This window comes from Beta vulgaris, chromosome 4 (assembly GCF_026745355.1).
Source record: "Beta vulgaris subsp. vulgaris cultivar EL10 chromosome 4, EL10.2, whole genome shotgun sequence".
Lineage (NCBI taxonomy): Eukaryota > Viridiplantae > Streptophyta > Magnoliopsida > Caryophyllales > Amaranthaceae > Beta > Beta vulgaris.
Window position 1 is genome coordinate 61,015,710 of NC_079205.1, and position 14,496 is coordinate 61,030,205.

The window sequence follows — 14,496 nt, forward strand, 5'->3', positions numbered from 1 at the left end:
AGTTCCATGTATGGCACATGGCCCGCCAATGTCTGTCTTGTTTTGCGCCGGGCCAGTGGTGGGCGTGTGCCATGCTGGCCCATGCCCAAATCTAATTAACAGTGAGAGAATCATTTTCACGAGATTTAGAGAAATGTCATTGCATAAGAATTCAGGACTCAATTAATTTCTGCTCAGTCTTACACGATAGCTGATTTTCTTGGTATTCATTTCTAGAGAACTTCATGTATCTTTCTACACAATATAATGAGGAAGTTTGTCTTCCTTTCGCTTAAAATCTGGAAATAATACAGCGGTTCTTGACAGGAAATATGAAGACTACTGCAAATCGATACAAAAACGTGTTCTCAACTTTCAGAAAGAGCTATTGTGAAGAGTCATGCCATTAAAGCTCATCCTGCACAATGGTAAGTTCACATTTCAATTCATAGTATGCAAGAAAACAAGGTTAATTAATCGAAGAAATGAAGATATATATAACAAAAACTTCTGCCTGAAGGAAGCAATGGCTATGTCTCATATGCTTGATTAATGTGAGTCATGTTAAGATTGATTAGTAGTAATTCAAGAAGATACTCATTGCTTACATGATAATCATCGTCCAAATAATCGCGGTGATGATGCTGCAAGAAAAATAAACAACTTGTTATTGATTAAACTAGATGTAGAGGTAGTTGTGAAATCCAAAGAAAAAAGGTCTGATACAGTTTAGACAGTAGCATAAGCACCCATATTGGAAAGAATATGGGCTGGTACTTCCTGGGGAGTGAGTGAATGTGTGTATCTAGAGTTCACAATTTCACATACTCAGGAACTTCATTGAACTGTTCGACATAAATAGAGGAAGGAGTGTGGATTCAGAAATCATACACGTTTGTAACGGTCTCTGTAGCGATCCTTGTGTCTTGAACGTGGGTCATGACCTCTTTCTCTTCTCCTCCTTTCACCTTCTTCTCTTGCTCTTTGAGCTTCCTGCAGACAGAACAGATAGAATCATCACATTCTTATACATTATGATTCGAACGCCAGACACCTAAATACAATAACAAGGGAAAATGGATCATCTTGCACCTCTTCTTCTCGCGCCTTTCTCACTTTCTCTGCTTCTTCCAGCGCTTCCTTTTCAACCTAGCATGGAACAGAAGAAACCATATTTAGATGCTTCAAACTGAGATAACTTACAGTCTATAAAACACGGCGTAAATATATGTGCAGTGAAAGAACACCTCTCTGTTGGCAAATACTTCTTCAACTACTTGTTTTGCATACTCTGGATCATCACATATCAAAATGTTGTCAAAAACTGATCCTGCTTTTACCTGCGGTAAAAATACATGTTAGAACATAATTGTTGTTTTGCTTTTGTACATATTTAAACATCACTGAAAAAGTTGTTGGGTTAGTTTTCTACCTGCCAGACTTCTATACCCACATATTTGATAGGCTTCAGCACATAAAGATCAGGATCATCTTCAAATTCTGGAAATAGCAAGATAATTATCAAATATTATATTCTACACCTGGCTCCATTTGGATACGCCTCTATTGTAATATACTCCCTGTGGTCTTTATTAGTTTACCTCTATTCCATTTTAGGATGTCCCTTATTAGTTTACCCCTTTCTTTTGTTTCTATTTTTGGAATGGAACCACTAACTTTCATCACATATACATTCAACTTTAATATAAAACAATAGTTTCTCTTTCTTTCTATGACCCACAACATTATTTCTCCTAAAACTCCGTGCAAAAGAAAGGGGTAAACTAATAAAGACCGGAGGGAGTATTTGATTAGTATATAGAATGTATATCGTAATTAGAGCTAGCAATCACTGACCCAACCTGAAGTTTTTGAGAGAAATTAAACCCGAACAATTTGGATTCAACATGATCTAACCTATTCCTAGAATTTGTTGTTATATTAAGCTTTGAGCACAACCGAAATCAACCCAAAACTTTTCCCGAATTCAACCCCATCTACGCAAATTGCCAGCTCTAATCTTTATTATATGCTATGAATTCATTACTAATAAGGATATGTTCATATTAAATGAAGTCTATATTCATTTGGAGCACACTGCATGTGGTGTTCCTGAGAGAACTATATAACGACGATTTGAAAGAAATGATTAGACCTTACCTGGATTGTCAATCCATGGAGTCTTCCATTTTCCCTTGTAGTTTGGGTTCTTAATTTTCTGGTGTAAAGAATGAAACTTGAGATGTGAGTATGTAGAAATAAAGCACAATATCAGAGCTACTTTTCTTTCTAAAATGATGATTAATTAGCTTACCTTTCTCTTCCATGTTCCCCTGTATTCTGGGTTTGGTATTCTTGGAGGTTTCCATAAGCCATCTTCATCTTCATCCCAGTTTAAGGGCTGTCCAGAGTCGAAATATAAACGACATAAATTGTAATTCTGGTTCCATATTTCAGGTAATAAGGGGGCTTTGTTTGTTAATTAGCAGGACAGGAACTCATTAGTAATAGTTAGGTGATCATCTGATTAGAATGTAGGAGGTATGTTACTCAGACTCGGGGTATTTGTGTCAAATACAGGTCTGTGTCCAAGTATTCTGCTCGGCTAATTTGTGAACTTCTGTGATTTTGGGCAAAAATGAAGTTGAAAGTGTCGTACATAGAGGTATAATAAAGAGTTTTGAGTAACATAGTAGGAGAATTTAACTAGCAAATGCAGCAATAGAATAATCTGTGGAGTACATAGTTCTTTTACTACTCAAATCCAATATGCTAATTGAAACTACTAGTTAGATCAACATGTAAGAACTTCGGATAAAAGGTTAGGATTATTGCCAACCAAAGGTCAGGAATTATGCTAGATTTAGAGCCTATATTCTGATTGAATGTTCTCTTTATCAATCATCTATGTTTTTAGACCAAAATCGACTTGAATCTGATCACCTGTCCTAATTCTAAATTGTACTGAAATTTCACAGCCCAAATATGATCTGAGCTGAAATGTAATGAACTAGAAATCTATGAGATTAACATAGATTGATTTATCAAAATAAGTTTAATGACAATCAAAAGATCCAAATATGACCCGACCTGAAACCAAAACCAAACAGAATGGCTATATAACTAACCTCAGTACGACTCGATTGAAACATGATTCGAACAATGTGTCTGGCACCTCTCATTACATTGTTACTTTAAAATTAGATACAGGATCCAATATGGATTCTAAAAATGCTAAATGCCCCACATAAGCTCTTTTTCTAGACACAGCACACAAAAGTAAATCAAAGGTGACAAGCAGTAAATTCACCTGTTTGGCATTTGGGTCTGGAATTTCTGATGGTATTGAATCATAACCCTGCAGATTTAGTCATAATCATGTTATTTAACAAAAAAAAGGCTAAATGCTTGTTCATCATCAAACAAAGCGAGGGAATTCGTGTGGGATTTACCACGACTCCCTCTCCTCACATGTTCGACAGAGAACAGTTCTCCAAATAGCACGGTTCCTATACAAATGGCATAATTCACAGCATTCATGAAAGACAAAAATACCTCAGGTTTCACATCATCAGGATCATCAATATATTCTCTTTCCTCCCAATTAGCAGGCTACAAAAGTAAACAAAGCAATTGGCTTAGAAAACTGAACATCAGTCATCAGAGTGCAATATTCCAGACTTCAGATGTTCTTCCATTTTACAAGTATATTACAATCTTATAATTGTTTTTAAACCTTTTTAGCTTTGACATCTTTGATCTTTCTTGGAGGAAGAATATCCCAATCTGTGTATAGGCTTCCAGAGTCTCGCTCTCGATTGTCGACGAGGAGGCTATAAGTAGCATCTGGCCTCAGTATGAATGTATAGAAATGTGTTAACTTATCTGTTTCACATTGCAGATCCTTCTTTAGAGGATAATTTTGGCCTTGGTAGGATACGATGAGATGAAGCTTTTTTGTATCTGTCCCACATATATCTGGTCCAAACATTAAACTGGAAAGAAGAGAAAATTTTATTATTGTTTTTTTATCTATATTAGCCACGAATGCAGTACAAAGTACAAAGAAGGGGATGGCTGGAGGGGGATTTGAACCTGTGAGGTTGTAACCTATCGTTTATAATACCTCAATCTTAACCACTTGGCAAAGACATCCTTGGTTGGAAATTTTATTATTGTGTGAATATATGCAAACTTCAAACATAAAACCAAATGCATGCATGAGGGTTGCATAGGATTTTACAAGTTACGTAACTCATGCATGTAGCACGAAGATGACCGGGGTTTTTTGGAAATGAAATATATATTTAGGAAACCGGGAATCTCATGTTCCGACCATTTCAAGGTTTCATTAGTACGGAAATGGTCGGGGTTTCTAGAACAATATCATTACGGGGCCCAAAATTATGAAGTACTATGACCTACTTGACCTCGCTCGACCCAAAAAATTATAGTGACTATTATTGAATAATTTATCACAATAATAGCTCGTTAACAATAGACCTAAATATGACTCTGGCCTAATTGACCTAAAAGGCCAAAACTGAACTCGATTATTCACATCATTCAAATATTGCCGAAATTAAAATAACCCAATCCGAACCCGACCTATACAACCTATTTGGCTATTTCCACCTCTACAACTACCATATCTTATATAAGGAAAGAGGAGGAGAACACCAAAAATAATAAACCCTTTTATATCCTTAAGTAATAAAATACAAATTCATCATCTTTTACCATTATACCCTCAATTAACAAAATATTTACATCATCCTTGATTTATTGGTAAACAGAAAAAAAAAATACAATGAACTTTATGAACAATTTGTCGTATATATTATTATGCAAATGACCCTTTGTTTGTTTTCACACGCATCGCGTGCATACAAGACTAGTAACTAATGTGGGAGGACAAACCTGTAAGGGGTATCTCCTCCAAATTTCTTCTGATTGACAAATCCAGATAGAAGCTTAATATAGCCACCACCACATTCAATATCCTGTTCTAACTTTATGGAATACTGAAGGACCAATGTTCTGTTCTTATTAGTGAATTCTGGTATTTTTGCTGATATGGCAGAATGCCTTGCATCAACTGAGGTCTGAATACCTGGTAAAAAAATTTACAGGTCAAAAGTAGTATATAGGAAACTACTATAATGAGAAAATTATTACAAACATGAAAGTCGAAACGTTGCAACTATACTGGTATAGTTTAGTGTATTAATACCTTTATCATCAGGATCAGCAGCCCATTTTCCTGCTGTGTGCTTAAATGTACCTGCTTTTCCCTCACTTCTTTTCCAATCTGATACTACCCACCTACTCTTCCACCCATCTTTTCCATTTACATGTAAAGATACCACATTTAGGCTCCGTTTGGTAGGGCGTAAAACATTTTCAGTGTAAAATGATTTTCATGGAAAACAATTTACAATGGAAAACACAATTCCAAAATTAGTTTTCCGTTGTTTGGTTCGATGTAAGAAAAATGATGGAAAACAAGGAAAATGAAAGAGGTAGTAAAAGGAATGTACAAAGAGGAGTGGTGGAAAATGTTTTCCTCCCAATTTTGGGGGAAAATGTTTTCAATGGGGTGGAAAATGGTTTTCCATCCCAAGTTTTACATTTTAATATTTTACACCAAACCAAACAATGTAAAATAGGAAAATAGTTTTCAAGGAAAACGTTTTACACTCTACCAAACGGACCCTTAGAAAGTGCAATTAGCCATAACAACAAACAAATTACTAGAGAGACAAGTTAAATTTGTCAACTGTAGAAATTAAACAAACCTTTAATACTCTATCCACTAGGTGAGAGTTAACTGTTAACTAATAGAAGTTTGATTTTCAATGTTGTCTAACTATTGTTTTAAGACTAATTCCAAATACTTATTACTCCCTTAGTCCTTTTTTTTTTTTGAATAGTAGTCCATTCAGTTTTAGAATAGTAGCGCACTTTTGATTTTGACCAATGACCATACAAGTCAAATAATTATCGAGTTAACTTGAGTACAAACTAATGGCAGATCTTCATTGGGGCAGGCCTGGGCCTGGTCCCCCGTAGGTTTTTTTAATAAAAATTAAGTCTTGTAGTTTAGAGCCCAAAACCCAGCATACAAAAACAAGTTATACGGCATCATAATATGTTATTGTGGAAAAATCTGGCCCCATGTAGCAAATCTTTCAACATTCGCCACTAAGTACAACAATATAAATATATCTTAAGAAGTATTTAAGATAATCATGTTATACTCTCTATCCAAAAATTATATTTAGACATAAAATCGACACAACAATCTAAGAGAAAAGGAATATATTGGAAAGTGAAGGCGTTAACAATGTTCCGTGTTAGAACTAGTAAGATAGTCTGAAATGTAGGAAAGGAGAGTACCTTCGAATCGCTCTTCGAATACAATTTCTGAGTGTGTAATACAAAAGAATTGAATTACAAGCAACAAGCAAAGTACTAGTGATGGAAGCTCAAAATTTGAAGTTGTTACACTAAACTTTGCCATTAGCAAAGTGCTGCTTTTAGAGTAGCAAGTTACAGGAAATTCCTGGCATATATATACAGGCTTACCATTTTTATGTGGGTCCTTAACTAGTTAATTATTGACCAATGAGATTGAATAATAGCATTTGAAGCAACCAATAGTAATGTTCCTCCACATATTGTGGGGTCCTTTAGTTTCAATGGAGCTATACTCTACTACTTGGTAAGTCAATGTTCAAAGTCAAGCTGATGGTGATTGTGTGATAAATTGGTGACTTTTCCATGCCATATTTTACACTCAAATTCTACCCCTGTGAACAAGAAACTGTTTGTCTATGTGCAGCAAATTTTAGTTTCATGTCAAGAGTTTAGTGTGTATCTCCTTAGTTTTATAACCATTGTTTCTTTAGATTGTACAAGATCAACTTTCGCAAATCTTGATCGTAGTTCTTTTCCCTAACGTATAATATTATCGTGTGAGATCTTGTTAGGTTTCTTTCTATGAGGTTATATGTTCATTTTCTAAGTAAGAAGTTCCTAATTATTTTTTGCAATGCCACATGATTATGAATTTATAATATTAATAATCCAACGCGTAAACTAGACTCGAGGTGATCAAGATTAGCCCCCGATTTTTTGCGGGTTTTGGGCACGTTTTTTCGGCCCGCGATAGGGCCTGACCCGGCCCGATTTTTCAGGCAAAATATCTGGGATACGGGCAAACTAAATTTCGGCCCGGGCCAGAATATCGGGCTTTGGGGCGGATTTTTTGGCTCGGCCAGCAGCTTTGATCCGTTTCAGGCCACTTTTATTTGCCAAAGCCAGGCCGAGCCCTCGCCTTTACACTAGACTGTAGCACAAAAACAGTGGAACACCTATTAAAAAGCGTAACATTCATTAATACTAACTGTATTCCTATAGTTTGGCATCAAAGACAAGTGCATGTCTCTTGTAGATTTTAGAGCAGAAGACTTGGGATGACTTCTATTCTGACTGAGTCAATTTACAAGTCAACTTCAAAGTCTTTCCCTTAATAAAAAAAACTTTACAGCTTTATTGAATAAATATAGAAGGGAAAAACAATTAACACGGCAAACTAACAACAGCAATACGGCACGTAGGAAAAACTCCAAGTTGGTGGCTGACCAAGCAACGGGTGGCCCCGCAAAATTATGCAAATTTCAATTGATAGCCCAACACTAACAGAGTAACAGTACATAGCTGCATCCAAATTATGCCAGAGATTATATTTTTTTACAGTTATTTCACCAAATATTTCTGATAAAAAAATTTATTCGCCAAATATTTTCACTTTTTTCAAAATTTATCAAATATCCCAATTGGGAAAGAGGGTCTGCATGGAAGCTGCCGGGTAAGGGGAGGGGTTGGGGTGGTGAGGCTGTGGGTATAGGATCATCCGGTGAATTTTGAAAAAATAGAAATATTTGGTGAATAAATTTTTTTTTGTCAGGATATATGATTTGATCAACTGTATTTTTTAAATCATTTCTAAAATCTGATTAAGATACCAATATTCTTAATTTTTTTGTTTTCTCTATGTATATGGTTATAATTATTTACATTCTGAATGTGCTCATGATGAATTTTCAATTGATTTCATCGGCTTGCATTCAAAGATATGATTTGCATTTAATCTTTTACATTTCAAATTGAGCTTACAAAGAAGACAAAAAATAAGGACAAATACAAGTATCATACATTTACTCTACATCAAAACAATTCATACTCCACAAAACAAGACTACAAAGGAGCAATATTTAAAGGACATTGATGGAAATTGCTTCAAGTTGCGAAGATGTGTGGACTTGTAACCTTGTCCACCATTAGCACTAATCTAACTATCTTAAGCATTTCCTTTCACTCGCCTCATCATGTCGACAAAATCTCCAAAAACTGTAACAAGAGAAGAAACTTTAATTCAGAAAATTGAAGAAATGACACAAAAGATTATAATCTTCAACTAGAACTACATCAAAACGGAATTAGCGTCAACATATCATCTATACTAATATATTAAAAGGCGCGCGTAAACCAGAAACGGTGCCACGTGGCGCTCTCCCTAGGGAGTTTTAGTTCATGTAATCCATGTACAATAAGAAAAATTAGAAGTTGCATAGTATAGGTTTTGATCCCATGACTTCAAGTTCATAAACTAAAGTTTTAACCACTAGACCAAGTTGTATTTAGTGCTATCATATCAAAGTACAATATTAATAAATGAAATTTTTTTACCCGGGGCATAGCCCGGGCCTAATAACTAGTTATACAGTATAAGGAAGTAATAGTGTTGGGCATGGGACATGCCGGCACAACGCACAAGGGCCAGCACGAGCATGCTACTAGTCAAGAGAGAAATGTGATAGGTTGTGGGCTGTGCACAGATATCAGTTTCAAAATTCAGCACGATCTCATTAATTTTTAACCAAGAAATCATATAATTCTTAAGGGGACCGCAAGCAAGACACGACCCAGTACCCACCGTGCACGTGGACCCTACTTTCTAGGCACGTAGCAGGCCCTTGACCCAGCCCGGTATGACACATGCCCAGGTCTAGACAACATGATGGAAGGATAATGCATTAAGAAATCTTGGAACGGGAGAAACTAATTACCAGGATCTGAATCATGAGGTCCTGGAGATGCCTCAGGGTGATATTGTAGAGACATAATATTCTTTGATGGAAATGCAAGACCTGCACAGCTCTCGTCATTAAGATTGATGTGCGTCACTTCAACTCCCTCAGGAAGTGATGCAGGGTCTACTGCATAGTTGTGGTTCTGTCACATTACACACATCAAACCAAAATCATCAGTCAATCATGGAGTTGAACTTAAGGTCCACATTTTATCATTGAGTAGAGACGTTCTCAGAGATCAAAACTGTCAAAGAATATGCAGAATACAGAAACCAAAATCTTGATAGGAGAAGATACAGATAACATTCTAGTTGGAGAAAGGTCAGGCAATATAACAGCAATGTAACTTCGAAGTGTTTGAAGTCTGTACTATTGCTGGTATATCAGAACGTCCCTGATCTTTAGCATGAAAATTAAAAACCTTCAAAGCTTTACACACTAATGATGCATGATATACTACTAATGAGCATTTTCTAAGTATTTTATGGAACTTTTAGACAACCCCCGGGGTCCAAACAAAAGGTGAACAAATGAGGAGTACGAGAAGCAAGGCGAGGAAAAGACAAAGAATACCACAAAGAAGCTGAGAGGACAGTAAAAAAAACATAAATATATATGCACAAGATAAAATGTTACCCATGCACTAATTAAGAATGTACCTGTGAACTAATTTCAACCTGACCATTTCTCAGGTTACGAACAGGATGATTTCCTCCATGATGACCAAACTTCATTTTGAAAGTATTACCACCCAATGCTTGGCCAAGCAACTGGTGGCCCATACAAATTCCAAAAATTGGGATCTGTCCAATCAATTCCTTGACTGTATCAACAGCATATGGAACTGCTGAGGGATCCCCTGGACCATTGCTGAAGAGAATGCCATCTGGTTGCATTTTCAGGGTTTCTGATGCTGGCCATGTTGATGGAACAACAGTAATCTCACATCCATATGATGCCAGACGCCTCAAAATGTTTTGCTTGATACCAAAATCATAGGCGACCACCTTCAATTTTGTAAACCACCAAAAGAAAGAACCAATCAGAATTAACAACTAAACATGTAGCCAACATTGCAGTAGAAGATATAGACCTTGAAAGTTTCCCCAGGTCTCCCGTTCGAATTAAATTCCCACTCATTCTCAGTTTTATTTACCCACTCGTAAGGAGCTTGACATGTAACACCACTTATCAAATCAACACCTGCAAAAATGTAACCAGAATTTTAGATGGTAGTTTCTAGAATGACTTTTGTGTTACTGACAGAAAGCAAACATTACCAACAATGTCCCAGGAACGAGCCATTTCTAAGAGCTGCTTGTCTGATTTTGATTCTTCTGTGCTCAAAACGCCAATAAGGCTCCCATCTTCCCTCAATCTACGGGTGATAGCACGAGTGTCAACATCATCTAGTTCACAGCCCAAAAAAGTTAGAAAAAACTAAAAAAAGATCCATGCTCTTTGACATCAGTTTCGAAAAGTTGGGCTTCTAACTTACATATACCCATGATGTTCCTCTTGGCTAAATAATCTCCAAGCGTCTCAGCACATCTCCAGTTTGAAGTGCTGCAGGGAAAAAGACAGATGCTCACTTATGCTGCCAGATCTTAGAAAGGCAGTTAACATGTTAATAAACAGCATAAGACAAAGGTGGATAATGGGAAAAGTCCAACCTAATGCTTAAGCTTCTAATCACCAGACCACCTAGAAAGCATTGCCTTGATTCTTCATCATCTGCAATGACAGTATATTAAATCTAGCTACACATTGTTGATAGAAAAAATCGTAAACAGAAGCTTAGAATTTCACTTACCAAGATTTACACCAGTGTTCCCTATATGAGGGTTTGTCATCAATACAAACTGGCCAGCATAACTAGGGTCAGTCAAAATTTCCTGATATCTGAAACATAAAATACCCAGGTCAGATTGCAAATCAACCCAAGGGTGGGAACAAGTAATGGAAACATCAGCAGCTTCTCCGGAGACTGTAACAGCTCACCCTGTCAACGATGTATTGAAGACCACTTCACCAACTTGTGTCCCAGCCGCACCGAATGACTTAGCCCTCCAAATGGAACCATCCTCAAGCACAAGTCTAGCATCCGATACCTTCCACGGTCTGCCTCCAAGACCTGTGTTTTAAAAAGATATGATTGTGGAATAGACACCTAGAAAAGAGCAGTAACAACCTCGAGACTTAAGAAGAATAATATTCTTCCATTGACAATAATGAGAAGCAAGCATTAATCTACCACCCAAAAGTTTGAATTACACACACATACAGACAGAGAGGATGGAACTCTCCGGTTGCAACTCCCAGTTAACGGAAGCATAAAATTGAGTAGTTCCAAAGAAAAATTTCATTAAAACAGGGGTAAACAAAGTCTAGAAACACACTTTCGATTATGCCTACTTATTGGTTAAGAAATCTCTCCACATTAAAGCGACTAGCAACAATTTATTGAATATCGATTATACAAATGCAACTTTAAGAATTAAAAAAAAGGACGGATGTGTCCATTTCTCATACGCAGCAAGCGCCATAAAAGGAAGGCAATCCTGTTTCTATATAAGCAAACTAACACACACAAACAACTTATGAACACATTGGTTTAGAAACCAAAAATTTATCATATACCTACTGTATCGTGAGCATGATACACCCAACTACCCAAGGCTACTTTTTTGCTCGCAAAATGTACTCAAAAAAAGAGTTCTAAATGAGCAAATTAGCAAACATTAGAAATATCCACACAATTAGGTGCAAGCATATCACATTACACAGACCTGTAGTGGTAGCATTATCGGCTAGAGATACCGAACACTTGACATTGAAGAACCGAATTTTCCGAGTATTTGGAGCGTAAGTTCCTAGAGGAATTGTCACTGCTAAATCCATTGCTCTACATGCCATTTGTTACAACAAGTTTTACAGTCAATTTGCAAGCTACACACTCTTTTATGTCCTGTTGCATAAATGAAATACAATTATAAATGAAATGCACCTTATATTAAATATTAACAAGACCTAAACAAAGGAATAATATTATAACCTAATTTATGAACAAGCAAAGTTTATAATCATATCAATTTAAAGAAAATGAAAAGCAAGGTCATTCATTCCTGATTTCCAGACACAACACTTGAAAAATTGATCTCATGAAATAAAACAAGAACAAGTGAACACATATATGCTCATCTACAAATTGTAACTGTGTAACATACATTTTCTTACCATTTAGTTCCCTGAACCAAACATGAATTAACAAGTTATACCAGAAATTCGAAGCATAAGTTTATAACATGTAAATTATCCCTAAAAACATGAAATAACATATATGAGATAAATAAAAAAATAAGTTGAATTCATGAAACAAACAATAACAACCGCATAAAACCAATCGCATGAAAAATTACATGAAGTATATCTTAAAAATCGCAATTCCACACCAAAATCCGCAACAAAACAATTAGATTCATCTAAGGAACAAAACAAGAACCTGAACGAGCTTCTGCAATTCGAGCTGGAATTTGCGTATGAGTGACGAATTTGAGTGACGAATTTGCGTGTGAGAGGTTTTAGAGGCTCTAGAGGTTTAAAGGAATTTGCGTATGAGTTGGGCCTTGTCACCGCGAGGGTGTTGTAATTGTATAATTATACTAGAGTCTAGGGCTTGGCAAAAACGGACACAAACTGATAGTCCGATCTCAAACGTGTTTGGATCCTCTAGAGTTGTAAAATAACTTTACAAGGTAGAGTTTGAGCAATATCAACCATTGACTAAAAAATCAATGGCTCATATATTCTCTTTCCAAAATTCCCCCTATTTTATCTCATCAAATTCTACCCCTAAATCTTTTCATTCCACCAATATGAGCCCTTGATTTTAAAATGTATGGATCAGATACAACTCTACCTTGTAGAGTTTCACGAAAACTCTAGAGGATCCGGACTCATCTGAAACAGACCTGAAAATTTCGGATTTGGTTTGGGTTGAGATTTTCAACCTCAAAAAGAAAATAGGCTAACCCAATCGAATCCGACTTGAAAATATAATGGATTAAATTCAGGTTGATTTTTTCAACCTGAAATTAACCCGAAATGACCTGATTTAAAAATAACCTATATTATGTTGGGTTAACATTTCATTCAATCATTTCAATTGTGCATGAGGTACAACCATTATATCATCAGCTCATGATTAGGAGTAAAAGTTCAATATTTTCTTCCTCTCCAGTCAAGAGTCGAGACTCGTGTCATGATTATATGAGTTTAATCCATTATATTGAAATTTCTTTGGTCAAATTCTCCTGATTTACACCAATTAATGGTCGACCACAATTTTAATTAAATCAACTTTAGCTTCTATATAAAATAGTTGAACTTCAAATGAATTTCATACAAACACCATATATTTGATGGAATCGTCAATACAATCGAGTCTTGCAATCATACAACCGCATAATAATAACAATAACAATAATAATATATTGTTTGTCGTCATCTTCTTGAAAGCTTCAATGTTATATGATGCTCAGTCAATACGCGACCCATGAGCAGCAGCGATAAATACAATCCTCCTTGTCAAGGTTTAGCTCGTTTAAATCAATCAGATCATCTTCTTTCGTTCTATACTAAGTTTCGAGCAATAGTCAATAATCTCCTCGACAATAGAGTCGAAGAGAACAACCAGAAGCTAGAGAGAGCTAATCGAGGGATATGATAGAAACCTTGTTTTTCAAGGGAGATATATAAGTACAATATAATCAAAATTGACCAGCTAAATGAAATTTTGACAAAACAAACGAACAAGTTCTTACACACTCCTATAATTTTAAATTATCTAAATCAGGGAAATATTCTACATTAGTATAAATGAGTAGAAGTACAAAATTGAACTAAAAACTCAATTTCATACATACAATACATACCATAATACCCTAAATGAAATCACATAGTGATTATAGAGTTTTAATTTATTTGTTGGACATGACACAATAAGTACAACTTCAGCTTATCGATAGAAGAGTTAGTCTTGCATGGACCACAATCATCCATGTAATATAGCAACATTTTTTTTTATACAGTCACCTTTTACAATCTAAAGTTACACTAATCTACCATTATCTAACATAATCACATTTTTTTTTTGCATACAATCACCCTTTCTTACATCAGTATATCATAACAAAAATTAAAACTTTATAACATAATAGCTTTTTTGTCTCACATACTCACCCTTCCCATCTTTAACTACTCTTTTATATATATTTTTTTCTAAATATAACAACCCTTTTTTTTTATCATACATCACATGTATTAGCATTAGGTCAACACTAAATTTAGAGTGAACTAG

At 35.6% G+C, this 14,496-nt stretch overlaps 2 protein-coding genes across 2 annotated transcripts; both read right to left on the minus strand.

The window, feature by feature from the left end:
* Positions 1 to 139: 139 nt before the first annotated feature.
* Positions 140 to 6,533, minus strand: LOC104890198 (calreticulin-3). The gene is made up of 14 exons (XM_010675591.4): positions 6,379 to 6,533; positions 5,213 to 5,320; positions 4,900 to 5,092; positions 3,716 to 3,974; positions 3,535 to 3,591; positions 3,290 to 3,337; positions 2,294 to 2,380; positions 2,140 to 2,197; positions 1,412 to 1,479; positions 1,227 to 1,319; positions 1,072 to 1,128; positions 871 to 972; positions 588 to 623; positions 140 to 397 (listed from the first exon to the last, which is right to left on the minus strand). The coding sequence occupies exons 1-14, from the start codon at positions 6,500 to 6,502 to the stop codon at positions 386 to 388; spliced, it is 1,302 nt and encodes a 433-aa protein (XP_010673893.1). The 5' UTR covers positions 6,503 to 6,533; the 3' UTR covers positions 140 to 385.
* A 1,547-nt stretch (positions 6,534 to 8,080) lies between these two features.
* On the minus strand, positions 8,081 to 12,789 carry LOC104890197 (carbamoyl-phosphate synthase small chain, chloroplastic). Its single transcript, XM_010675590.4, has 11 exons — positions 12,640 to 12,789; positions 11,927 to 12,105; positions 11,139 to 11,271; positions 10,951 to 11,039; positions 10,811 to 10,871; positions 10,636 to 10,703; positions 10,418 to 10,546; positions 10,231 to 10,340; positions 9,797 to 10,144; positions 9,114 to 9,279; positions 8,081 to 8,394 (listed from the first exon to the last, which is right to left on the minus strand). Exons 2-11 carry the CDS (start codon positions 12,051 to 12,053, stop codon positions 8,345 to 8,347), a joined length of 1,281 nt encoding a protein of 426 aa, XP_010673892.1. The 5' UTR covers positions 12,054 to 12,105; positions 12,640 to 12,789; the 3' UTR covers positions 8,081 to 8,344.
* Between the last annotated feature and the right edge of the window lie 1,707 nt (positions 12,790 to 14,496).